Source organism: Dendrobates tinctorius, unplaced genomic scaffold, assembly GCF_039654945.1.
Source record: "Dendrobates tinctorius isolate UK_male_01 unplaced genomic scaffold, ASM3965494v1 ptg000103l, whole genome shotgun sequence".
NCBI classification, from domain to species: Eukaryota; Metazoa; Chordata; class Amphibia; order Anura; family Dendrobatidae; genus Dendrobates; species Dendrobates tinctorius.
Window position 1 is genome coordinate 11,773,833 of NW_027361771.1, and position 13,562 is coordinate 11,787,394.

At 45.7% G+C, this 13,562-nt stretch overlaps 1 protein-coding gene across 1 annotated transcript in view; it reads left to right on the forward strand.

Annotated features, from left to right (window-relative positions):
- USP36 (ubiquitin specific peptidase 36) overlaps positions 1–13,562 on the forward strand; it is a 97,849-nt gene extending 84,287 nt beyond the window's left edge. Inside the window, exon 19 of the mRNA XM_073588073.1 lies at positions 9,120–13,562. Coding sequence (XP_073444174.1) covers positions 9,120–9,248 — 129 coding nt within the window. The 3' untranslated portion in view covers positions 9,249–13,562. The remainder of the gene's footprint in view (positions 1–9,119) is intronic.

The following is a 13,562-nucleotide window of genomic DNA, read 5'->3' on the forward strand; positions in this document are numbered from 1 at the left end:
CGCGGACATCCTTCGGCTGGATGATAGAAGTGTACCTCTCTCTCCACAGGTACCAGAAGACACTGAACAGCGGCAGGACTAGAGGGTAAGTATAGGACCCTGAGCCCTCAGCAGCCTCTTCCTTTCCCTGAATTCCTAGGCCTCCATCATCCTCCCCGGCTGCACTTCAGCGATGGTTAGCAGCCGGGCTAGTCATGGCTCCATTGAGGAGTGATCGCCGTGGCAGTGCGGCGCTGTCTCCACGCCGCCCCGCGCTTCACGGCGGCCGCCGCATCTACTACAGGCCCCGGCTTCAGTTTGGGCCTACTTTGGCGTCCTCCTTACTGCGGTCAGCCCGCCCCTTCCTTCTCCCTGTCTGCTCAAGGAAGCGCGCTTTTCTACCCGGCTTTTCTCAGGCGGCCGCCATTTTTTCTGCCTGTCAGCCGGACTCCGTCTTCTTCCCCATCGAGGGCTCCGCAGATCCAAACGAGTGGTGCAGCATTGGGGGACTCAGCAAGCGTTTGCTGGAAGCATCTACAGGACACTGGACCGTGAGTAGGCTCTGCTCTGCAGACTGACACCCTCCTCTGCCTCCTGTCCCCCAACTTTCCGGCACTACCTCAGGTTTCACTATGTCTAACTCCAAATCTGACCGTAGCCGCCCTGCGGCTCCCTCCTGCACTCTAGTCAAGTTCTTTGCATGCTCTAATTGCAATCGCAAACTTCCCTCAGGTCAGTCCACTTCCCTATGCCTGGACTGTAGCAATCCAATTCAACCTGACGCCGCCCAGGAGCCATCTAGGGCCCCAGGTGAGAGTGAACCCCCCATGCCCGGCTGGGCTTCGTCTCTATCACAGTCAGTGGCAGACCTCACCAGGGTGTCAGTCCCTAGTAGCCGTTCTAGATAAGTTGCCCCTGGACACCTCTACAGGGTCCAGCAGGCCTCAAGAGGTTCCATCTGAGTCGGCCAGTGTTAGTCGCAAAAGACCCAGGCAGGATCTCCAGCCGGAATCCTCTCCTCGCCCCATGTCACCACATAGTCCTTCTCGTCAGCCTCCCTCCCGGGCCTCCTCTCCCGAGTCAGGTGAGGCGCTCTCGGACAGGTCATCTGAGGGGATCTTAGAGCTAGATTCAGACCAGGATGCGAACATGAGGGTTACTGTACAGAACCTCATTGCAGCGATCCATCATACCTTCGACATTGCGGACTCCCCTGCGAAATCCTCAGATCAGGAGGTTTCGTTCAGAAGGGAGGAAACACCCTCCAGGGTATTCCCTCTGCATTTCGAGTTTGGAAAGATTTTTACCAGGGAAAGAGAAGATCCGACCAGACGCTTTCAAAGAGGAAAGAGTCTCAGCGTTCTGTACCCGTTTGCTAAAGAGCTCACGGACAACTGGTCTGCCTCTCCCTCGGTCGATCCGCCCGTGTCCAGGCTTTCTAATAACACGGTTCTCCCGCTTTCAGGCGTGGCGTCTCTAAAGGATTCTAATGATAGGATTATAGAATCTCTAGCGAAGTCTGCCTTCGGAGCGGCTTCGACGGCGGTATGCCCAATCTTTGCTTCATCCTGGGCAGCAAAGGCCATAGCTACTTGGGCAGAGGATCTTCGTCAGGGCATCCTAGAGAAAGCACAACCAGATCGATTGGCCGATCTCGCCAATCAGATTTCCCATGCGGGGGATTATCTGCTTTCTGCTTCTTTGGATGCGGCATCCTGCGCAGTTCAGGCGTCAAGCAACGTAGTGGCAATCCGACGGACAATTTGGCTCAAGGCCTGGCAGGCGGACTTGTCTTCTAAAAACTCTCTTACTAATCTGCCTTTTCAGGGAGTGCGCCTTTTTGGTTCCCAATTGGACCAGATTATTAAGGACGCCACCGGAGGCACGAGTTCTCTCCTGCCTCAGTCCAAGCCTCGCAGACCTCCACTAAGGCGTCAGTTTCGACCCTTTCGGGCTTACCGCCGTTTCAATACGGCGGAGACCTCCTCCAACCAACAAAGCCCGCAGGCACGCCAAGATAGGAAGAAAGTTTCCTTCAGACCCGCTCCCACTCTTCGCAAAGCAGACCATACAGACCCAGATCTGGACGGTCCACATCAGCATGACTATCCTCAGACTCCCGAGGGTCCCTTCCAATTGGGAGGTCGACTCCTGTTCTTCAAGGACGTCTGGCTGGCCTCAGTGGAGGACGCTTGGGTCAGGGAGGTTGTATCGTCAGGATACAAGATAGAGTTCGTCTCTTCCACGGGATCGTTTCTTCGAATCCCGTCCTCCAAAAGATCCAGCTTTGATCCCGGGGTTCTTTACGGCCATCGACTCTCTCCTCAGTGCCGGGGTGATTGTGCCCGTTCCCGAAGCGGAGCGGTTTACAGGGTTTTATTCAAACCTATTTGTCGTGCCGAAAAAAGACAGGGCGGTCCGACCCATCTTGGATCTCAAGCTGCTCAACAAGAGAGTCTGTCTTCGCCACTTCCGGATGGAGTCGGTTCGTTCGGTAATCGCTTCCATGGAGGAGCAGGAATTCATGTGTTCAATAGACATCCAAGATGCCTATCTACATGTTGCCATATTCTCCGGACATCAGAAGTTCCTGCGTTTTGCGGTTCGCCAGGAACATTACCAGTTCGTCGCGCTGCCCTTCGGTCTCGTCACCTCTCCCAGAGTCTTCACGAAGATCGTGGCTGCGTTGATGGCCTTGTTGAGGATCAGAGGTCTCGTTCTTTTTCCGTACCTCGACGATATTCTGATCAAAGCTCCCTCTTTCCAACAGGCACGCCTAAGTTTGACGATCGTCCTAGACACTGTTTCCAATTTCGGGTGGATCGTCAACAGGAAAAAGTCCTGTCTGGTTCCTACTCAACGTCTTGTGTTTCTGGGCCTCCTGTTCGACACTCGTCGGTCAAGGGTCTTTCTCCCTCAAGAGAAGATTCTCTCCCTGCGGCAGGATGTACGATCACTGCAGACCACACGATTTCCATCCCTCCGAACAACCATGAGGGTCCTGGGAAAGATGGTGGCGGCGATAGAGGCAGGTCCCTTTGCCCAATTTCACGCCAGACCTCTCCAACACGCCATTCTGTCGAGGTGGAACAGGTCGGCTCTGTCCCTGGATCGCCCTGTTCGTCTGTCAGGCCGGATCAGGCGGTCACTCTACTGGTGGTTGACGTCACCTCTCATCCTTTTGGGGCGGTCTTTTCTTCCCATTCACTGGCAGATTGTAACAACGGATGCCAGCCTCCTCGGCTGGGGTGCAGTATTCCGCAATCACACTGTTCAGGGTCGTTGGTCGACTCAGGAATCTGCTCTGTCGATCAACGTCCTAGAGATACGAGCGATCCATCTGGCTCTCGTCCACTGGGAGAGGCTCCTCAGGGGCCTGCCTGTCCGGATTCAGACAGACAATGCCACAGCGGTGGCATATGTCAACCGCCAAGGAGGGACACGGAGTGTCTCAGCCCTGGCAGAAGTGTCCAAGATCCTTCGGTGGGCAGAGATTTCGGTACCGACAATCTCCGCAGTACACATTCCCGGCGTAGACAACTGGGCCGCCGATTTTCTCAGCCGCCAAGGTCTCGCGGCAGGAGAGTGGTCCCTACATCCGGAGGTATTTCTTCAGCTTTGCCGTCGTTGGGGAACCCCGGACGTAGATCTGCTAGCTTCTCGCCTCAACAGGAAAGTCCCACAGTTTGTATCCAGGGCTCGAGATCCTCTCGCAGTGGGCGCCGATGCTCTGGCCATTCCTTGGTCGCAGTTCGAGCTCCCCTACCTGTTTTCTCCCCTGCCTCTTCTTCCCTAGCTGTTGAGAAGATCAAAGCAGAAGGAATTCCAGTCATTCTTATCGCCCCGAATTGGCCCAGAAGGTCTTGGTTCGCGGACATTGTCAACCTTCTCGCGGACGCCCCCTGGAAGCTTCCAGACAGGGCAGATCTGCTGTCTCAAGGCCCGATTTGCCACCCCAATTCTCGGCCGCTCAATTTAACGGCGTGGCTGTTGAGACCGAGGTTTTGAAACGAGCAGGATTCTCCGGTCGAGTAATTCATACCATGATCCGAGCCAGGAAGCCATCATCTTCCAAAATTTACTACCGTACTTGGAAGGCCTATTTCACTTGGTGTGAGGCCAATAACATCGCACCCATGTGCTTTTCGCTCCCTTCCGTTCTGGCGTTTCTTCAGGCAGGGCTGGATGCGGGGCTTGCTCTCAGTTCCTTGAAGGGTCAAGTTTCGGCGCTATCCATTTTATTTCAGAAGACGTTGGCCTCCCGCCCTCAGGTCAAAACCTTTCTTCAGGGCGTGGCTCACACGGCTCCTCCGTATCGAGCGCCCGTGGATCCATGGGATCTTAATCTGGTTCTTGAGGTTCTGCAAGGTTCTCCTTTTGAACCTCTCAGGGATGTTTCCCTTTCTCTCCTTTCTTGGAAGGTAGCTTTTCTGGTGGCCATCACTTCCATCCGGCGCGTGTCGGAATTGGCGGCTCTTTCTTGCCGCTCTCCTTTCTTGGTACTTCACCAGGACAAGGTAGTTCTGCGGCCTCCACCCTCTTTTCTTCCGAAGGTGGTGTCCTCCTTTCACCTCAATGAGGATATTGTTCTGCCGTCCTTCTGTCCGAGTCCAACTCACCCTCGGGAGCGGTCCCTGAACAAACTGGATCTGGTCAGGGCGATGAGAGTCTAACTGTCTAGGACGACTTCCTTGCGAAAGACAGACTCTCTTTTCGTCATTCCAGATGGGGCGCGGAAAGGTCACCCGGCTTCCAAAGCTACTATTGCTCGCTGGATCAGATAGGCAATTTTGGAGGCCTACCGGGTTAAGCATCGAGTGGCCCCTCCGGGGATCAGAGCGCACTCTACCCGGGCAGTGGGTGCTTCCTGGGCGGTACGCCACAGAGCCTCCGCGCTGCAGCTTTGCAAAGCTGCAACCTGGTCTTCGGTTCACACGTTTGTGAAATTCTACAAGGTCCACACCTACGCTTCGGCAGACGCCAGCCTAGGTAGAAGGATCCTGCAGGCAGCTGTGGTGAGTCCACTGGCCTGATGGAAGTTTGTTTCCCACCCCAGGGACTGCTTTGGGACGTCCCATGGTCTCTGTCCCCCAATAAGGCGAACGAGAAAACAGGATTTTTGGGTTGCTTACCGTAAAATCTGTTTCTCTGAGCCTTCATTGGGGGACACGGCACCCTCCCATGTTCTACAACTCCTGTTCTTACTTTGGTTGATTGGTTACAGTTGAGTTGTTTGTTCTGTTTTCAATCTATTCTGTTACTTCTCCTACTGCTTTCTCACTAACTGAGGAATTCCCTGCCGGTCGGTGGGGTGTACACTGCGGAGGAGCTAACCTTTTTTTGTGCATAGTGTCAGCCTCCTAGTGGCAGCAGCATACACCCATGGTCTCTGTGTCCCCCAATGAAGGCTCCGAGAAACAGATTTTACGGTAAGCAACCCAAAAATCCTGTGTGTTTTCCACAAAAATTATATTTTTGCCCCCAAATTTTTATTTTCCTAAGGGTAACAGGAGAAATTGGACCCCAAAAGTTGTTTTGCAATTTGTCCTGAGTAAGCTGATACCCCATATGTGGGGGTAAAACACTGTTTGGGCGCATGGCAGAGCTTGGAGGGGAAGGGGCACCATTTGACTTTTTCAACGCAGAATTGGCTGGAATTGAGATCAGATGCCATGTTGCGTTTGGAGAGCACCTGATGTGCCCAAACAGTGGAAACCCCCCAATTCTAACCCTAATCCCAACACACCCCTAACCCTAATCTCAGCCCTAGCCCTAACCTTAACCCTAATGGGAAAATGGAAATAAATACATTTTCTTTATTTTATTTTTCCCTAACTAAGGGGGTGATAACGGGGGGTTTTATTTACTATTTATGGCGGGTTTTATGTTTGGCAGCTGTCACACGCTAAAAGACGCTTTTTATTGTAAAAATAGTTTTTGCATCACCACATATTGAGAGCTATAATTTTTCCATATTTTGACCCACCGAGTCATGTGAAGTCTTATTTTTTGCGGGACAAGTTGACGTTTTTATTGGTATCTTTTTCGGGCACGTGACATCTTTTGATCGCTTTTTATTCCGATTTTTGGGACGCAGAACGAACAAAAACCAGCGTTTCGTGAATTTCTTTTGGGGGGTGCGTTTACACCGTTCCGCGTGCGGTAAAATTGATAAAGCCCTTTTATTCTTCGGGTCAGTACGGTTACAGCGATACCTCATTTGTCTTTTTTTTATGTTTTGGAGCTTTTACGCAATGAAAACAATTTTATATAAAAAATAATTATTTCTGCATCGCTTTATTCTGCGAGCTATAACTTTTTTATTTTTTCGCTAATGACGCTGTGTGGCGGCTCGTTTTTTGCGGGACAAGATGACGTTTTCAGCTGTACCATGGATATTTATATGCGTCTTTTTGATCGTGCATTGTTGCACTTTTTGTTCGGCAGTATGATAATAAATCATTAGTTTTTGCTTCTTTTTTTATTTTTTTAAGGGGTTTGCTAAAGGGGTTAACTAATGGGACAGTTTTATAGGGCGGGTCGTTACGGATTCGGCGATACAAAATATGTGCACTTTTATTTTGTTTTTTTATTTCGAAAAAATGAATTTATTAGGGAATTTTTTTTTTTGGAATTTATTTAGCGATTTTTTTTTTTTTTTTTTTTTTTTTTTTTTTTTTTAACTTTATTAGGTTGTCCCGGGGGGACATCACTGTCTTGTGACAGATCGCTGATCTGTCACATCACAGATCACTGTGACAGATCAGCGATCTGTCACAGGCATAGACGCAGACATCCTCATGCCTGCGCTTTGCAGGCACTGAGGAAGTCAGCTCCCTGCAGGTCCCCGAAGGTCCCCGTCGCCATATTGGATCCGGGGACCTGTAGGGAAAGAGACCCCCGCAGCAGCGCTGCACGTTGCGCTGCGGTGGGGGGCTCAGGAAAGCACGGAGGGAGCCCCCTCCCTGCCGATGCTTCCCTTTAACCCCCGGTACACCGCGATCGTGTTTGATCGCGGTGTGCAAGGGGCTAACGTGTCGGGGGCGGTCTGTGACCGCCCCTGACACATTGTGCCGGGTGTCAGCTGTGATAATCAGCTGACAACCCGGCCGCGATCAGCGGCACTCACCACGTGAGCGCCGCTGAACTCACTAGACGTACTATTCCGTCCTTGGGACTTAGGTCCCAGGTCACATGGACGGAATAGTACGTCCAATGTAGGTAAGGGGTTAATTCTGGTGTTTCTATTTTTTTATTTTTTTTTTGTTACACCGTTTACCGATCTGATTAATATACTTTGTTTTGATAGATTGGACAATTCTGAACTCAGCTATACCAAATGTGTATTTTTGTAATTGTTTTATTTTGAATGAGGCAAAAGGGGGTGATTTTTTTTTTTTTTTTTTTTTTTTTTTTTTTTACATTTTACTGGCTTTAATAGTCCCCTTAGGAGAATTGAAGCTGTGATCATTCAGTCGCCTGTGCTACACAGAAATCGGCATGACAACCCATTGGCGCCCTGTGATCACATGACGGGCGCCGATGGGCAGGCTTGTGATGCTCTTCCGGCCAGCATGTTAAATGCCGCTGTCAGTGATTGACAGTGGCATTTAACTGAATAACGGCTACGGATGCATCTCACATTCACCCACGGCAATTAGAGGCACATGACAGCCTATAAGATCAACTATCATGTGCAGGGAAACATGCGGGCTCAGCGTCCTAGCCTGCATCAAAGCCAGGGACATGACGTAGAGGGGTTAATATGTCATCCAGGATAAATGGCTTGTTGCAGGATTTTTATAAAGGAATATACAAATGCTGGTGGATTGGAGGGCATGGGGGACATGTCAGGTTCCCTTTAAGCCCTTTAACTGGATTTTCTTTTAGCTATAGTGACTGTGGACTTGTGAATCCGCACATTGCGCGCTGTGAGGGTTATCCTGGAGTGGGCAGTCATGTGACTGCAAGTATGCGGTTTGCATATTTTCAACCACATTCCATCTAGACTGTCAAGCCTTGCTCAATACACTTGAATTGTTTGTGACTGCACCCATCTAGTCAGCAGATAACCACACGTGTACAAATCACTTATTTGTGGTGATACTCAGGGTTGTAACTAACGGGGCCCGCTCGCGAGTTTACACTTTGAAGGTGAGCTGTGTGTCAGGGGAGTAACAGCCTCTGAGAGCTGCAGCCGCTCATTGGCTGTGAAGCTCTGTGCTTTGATTGGCTGCCAGGCTGCAATTGGCCTGATGCACATTGGTTCATTAGGGCAGCGAAGGCGCGCATTCAGGAGCGCGCTCAGTCCCTGAGGCAGGCTTAGGTGGAACACGCGCATTCAGGAGCACGCGATGGCTGATCTGTGTGCACAGGACCTGTGGTGAGGTCACAGGAGGGGAGGAGTCACGGGTCACATGATCAGGAGCCTCAGTGTATGCAGGACTCTGCTGTGCTGGTTGTCATAGTGCTGGATGAGGGTAAGTTTGTGTGGGGTCAGGAGTGGTTTACAGGGTGTACTGAGCGGAGCCGCGCGTGTACGGAGCGGAGATGTGCTTGTTTTTTGGCATGGTGGGGGCCCCATTTGAAAGTTCGCACCGGGGCCCATAACTTTGTAGTTACGCCACTGGTGATACTCCTGATGCCCGTCACCAGAGAATCCGAACAATGTGCATGCGATGTGAGGATTCACAAGTCTGTAGTCACATAGTGACTGCAGACTTGTAGTCTGAGGCTGGACAACCCCTTTAACGCTTTCCTGATATAGGAATTAAAGTAGAACATACTAGTAAGTGCAGTTGTATTGGGCATACAAGGAGCTGAGCTCGTTTCATACAAGGCAGGTGCTAGTAACCTCTGAATGCGGTATTTAAATGGTGCAGCGCCACTAGGGAAGTCCGATCTCATGTCCATCCCTTCCCTCTCGACCCTATAAATGCCCATGTCTGCCAACAGCCTACTGATTTCTACTATAAACTGTAATTTTGATGTAAAAGTAGTGAAAAATAAAAGCTAGCCATATGCCTTAGTGAGATCACCCCTTTACCTCTCACAGCTAAGTAAGGATATCTTTTATGTACATGGAAAAAGTAATCTAAAAAGATGCCACTGATGCTTATGTATCTACTTTTTTTTTTCAGGTGAAAAAGATCAAAATTCGACGCGACAAATGGAGAATAAAAAATTGTTTTCAGTCTCTGCAGAGCCGACGTAACTTCTGGTCAGTCACTCACTCCCGACAGTTCTCGGTGATGCCATACAAGTACTGATGACAATATGGGAGATCACTTGTTTTCTGATTCCCTCCAATATCTTCCACACACATTATCAGTAATAAAATAACTGAGAGCCGTGTGCTGTGTAATAGCTCTGTTATTATCAGACGTGACAGATTCTGCTCCGCAGTCTTCACAATACAAGAAAACTGCAATGAAAACTTAATGACGCAATGGTATGTGATGAGAGAAATGGAGATTTACCGCAGCAGCAGGACACATCATCAAGAAGCAATATTTTCCATTCTCTGTAGACGAGGTACTAAGCATACACTCTTATCCATCCTGCCATGTAGAGTGATCAGTCAAGGGCTGTGTTCACACCACGTTTAGTGTGTACACCCCACAAACATTTTTTTGTGTGCATCTGTGTGTTGTACAAGTGCATACATCTGGCATTGACTATAATTGTTGACAAAAAGGTAAAGTTGCAAACTTGTAAGATGTATCCTATAAGTACTAGAAAACATCCTGCATATTTGTTGGATAGATTTATCAAAGTGCACGCGCCAAGGATAATATATATGTCAGACATGTCCCCCCACCCAATGAACCCTTAGAGGGAGAGTGTTACCAGGAAATGACTTATTGTTTAAATCAAAAATTTATCTTTTAAATATATATTTTTAAAATTATTAGTGATATTTTTTGCTATTTTGGTGTACAAAAATAATCCCAAACTGGATTACAATGAAAGGTACCGTCTGTATATAGATAACACTGGATTACAATGTTCAAAATAGGTGATGGTCACAGTCACTACCTCCTCTCTGAACAATGACCTCTGCAGAGGTCACAGAGCATGCTGAGAAATGCTCATTGCAGTAAATGAACATCTGCAGTTTACAGGTTCTTATTGTCCAAGTAACAACTGCAGAAGCATATGTCTAAATATTGTTAACAGCATCTTGGGCAAGATGGCTGCTATTTATTTACAGAGAATAGATGTAGAAAACTATCAGAAAAAAACATCAGGGAAAAAATCAGTATCGGCTTACATTACTAAAAAAATATGGTTGGTACATTCCCTTTATATCCCAGACTCGTTCTGACCTTTTAGTTAAGTGCTTATAAGAAGCAGAATTAAACCCATTCCCTGGTGCTATAATGCTCCAAGATGGGATAGAAAACCTGTCCAGTGTCAGGTAATTTTAATTTTTCATAACTTTTGAGGTCTGCTCGCCTGTTTATATCAGAAATATTTGAAGCATATTTTAACAGTTTTAGGGGACTAAATATATTTTTTTTTATTCTGTGTATAATTCTACATTTTGCAGGTTCAGTTGATGCCATATTTTACAAGGTTGATGCATGAAGACAATCCCCATTCATATTGTGTGTGTGTGTATATGTATGTATATATATATATATATATATATATATATATATATATATATATATATATATATACACTGACGTCCATTTGTCCAGCTATGTATTATTACATGTTCACCATTTATTTAAATTGTGGCCATGTAATGCTATACTTCTCCACCGTGGATGGATGAACTTTGGAATAAGGAGTTGGGTGTATCTAGCCCATCCAATGGATGGATGGAACGTTTCTTGGCGATTTCTGCTGATCACTGGTGGTTTCAGGAGCAGTGCCCCTGGTTTAATGTATAGCGTTTGTTCACTGCACTTCAGGGTACTTAATTGAATAGATATTGAAAGCTAATGTTAAATGTCAGTGAAATAATATCGATTTCTTTTTACACATTAGAATTCCTTGTGTTAGTATATGTTCCATATACCAAATACATGCTATGATTTACATGCAAAAAATGAATCTGAAATGTAAAAAGTAACATTTTATTAACCTCATGCAGAGGATAGAGGAGGTCTGCTCTTGTAAGACATGAGGAGTATTCTATCTTTTCCAGCTGCTGGAATGTATGTGCACAGAGCGTGTAGCACTCCGCTGAATGTGCAGCGGTTTGTACAGGAGCACTTTATCATTTGCACAGAATGGATCTAAAATGTACACTGTGGAAGTTTTATTTGTCCCGTGGATTCACCTTTTTTATTTTTATTTTATTTAATTTTTTTTTTAACTCTGTGTGGATGAATATTGCTAAAATGTCATTCACTTTGCTGGTCTAGTAATACACTGCAGATCAGTCCCATGTGATTAATCCTTAACAGAAATGTATCATCAGAAAATGACCTCTGGTTTATTTATGTATTAAACGTATGTGTGTGAGATAGATAGATAGATAGATAGATAGATATATATATATATATATATATATATATATATATATATATTATAAAGAGATAAAATATATATACCTCTATGTTGGCATATCACAACCTGTATTAACAATGGCAAATGTAAATATTGCAGTTCTCACACTGAACACTTGGGCATCTTTAGTGTATGTGCACACAGCTTTGTTTTGGTTTTCTTTTTTTAGGTGGAAACGCTCTGTAACCCACCTGCAAAAGAGCTTAATAAATGTTTCTGAACATATGCATTGATATATCAAAAAAATAAATGTGACCCGCCATGCTTGCGTTCAGTTTTTTTGAGTATCTTTTAACTGCTTTACATTTGTAAAGACGCAAAGCGGCTAAAAGAAGCAACCTGACCATCCTTTGGGGAGCTTCCACTTGGAAGCCACACACTATTTTTTACATACAAGTGAAAAGACCTGCAAAAAAAGCAACCATAAAGGACCGTACTGGAAAAACACTACCAGCATTTTCCTGAAGTGTCTTCTGCATGAAAAACTCTTTGGGTACGCTGGCGACTAAAATGTCATGTGCACATACCCTTATGTTCAAGCTTCCCGTTCTTTCAGGAAATGCACATTGGCAGCAGTAAACGGACTCTGACCTTATATTTTGTAGAAAAGCACCAATTGAACGCGTACAAAGGTTATTGTGGCTGGCTGTGACCTCACCTATTGGCAATGGTGGATGCTATGTTATCAGCGGTGTCTAGAGGTGTTAGCGGTTATTGTATTCTTGTCTCTGATAAGGAGCCTGCTGAAAATTTCCTGAATAGACAGGAAGGAGTATAAAAAAAAAAAAAAATGGGCACTGTGAAAAATGCAATATTACTTTTTAATTTTTATTTTTTTCATATATGTAAAGATCTTGATATGGAAAAAAAGGTTGCCCAAATTTAAAAAAAAAACACATTTAACACCTCTTATTTTAAATAGGTCATTTTCTAATAATACACTTCCTTTAAAGCTTAAAGAAATGGCAGTGAAACCACTTATTTCACGAGGACTATGATCTGGGCATGTTAAAATCCATCATAACCGATTCTCGTTTATGAACTGATGGGTTCATGATGCCGCCACAGACATTAAATTGCCAATTTTTATATAATGTGTATGACCTGCTATGGGTTATTACAATACCCGTCCAGCAATGTTTCACCTAAACATTAATGTCACTGATCTGCTTAGCAAAGAGGATAACTAAACACAGACCTTGCTCTAGTGATTGCCTGAGGTCATATCTTTTTGACATCAAATTGGCAGCAGCTCTAAGAAGCGCCATATCACTTGGGCTTCACACATCTTTTTCCCATCTTTGCAAGGGTTTCAATCGACTAGCATCAGACATTGATGGCATAACCCACCAAAGTTTGTGGTAAGTCCTTGAATATTGTGCTAGGCTGACAACAGTATTTTGTGCCAAGAACAGTTGTCTTTTCTCGAACTTTACACATAGGCTTATCTATCCTTGGCCTACCTGCCAACGGACTGCAAATTTTCAGATTGTGTTAGTATGTGTAGGACAAGATATTCACAAGCATGATGTATTTGTCAGTGCTGCAGGGGGTAAAGGATCTAAACATGGGTCTAAAATGTCATGTTTGTTACCCTAGCTTTATTTCATAGCTGTCTAGATGTGCTGTATAGGGGATGAATCTGGCACAGTTCTTTCAGTTAAGTTTTATTGCTCTTGATAGTTGACTACGACTTCCTAATAAATTATCTATATTTTTTTACTTTTTTTTTTTTTTTTTATAAACAACTAATGTGCAAAATTATTATACTAGTTAATATGTTCACAATCATATTGTGAAGATTTCCAATGACTGTGTACTTCTAATGGGCTTTGTCTTTCAGCTTTATCCGAAGAACCACTGATAAAAAATAAAATTTAACTTGTCCCTTTTATTTATCAAAGGGGAGATGTTTGCAATGTGTTTTTGCATTTCTTTTGTACTGCACTATTGTTCAGGTAAAAAGTTTATTTGTTATTGCATCCCTGGTTCTTCCTAGGTATCATACATACTGTAAGGCACAGCACATATGTATAAGTACAAATAAATATTCAAGTATA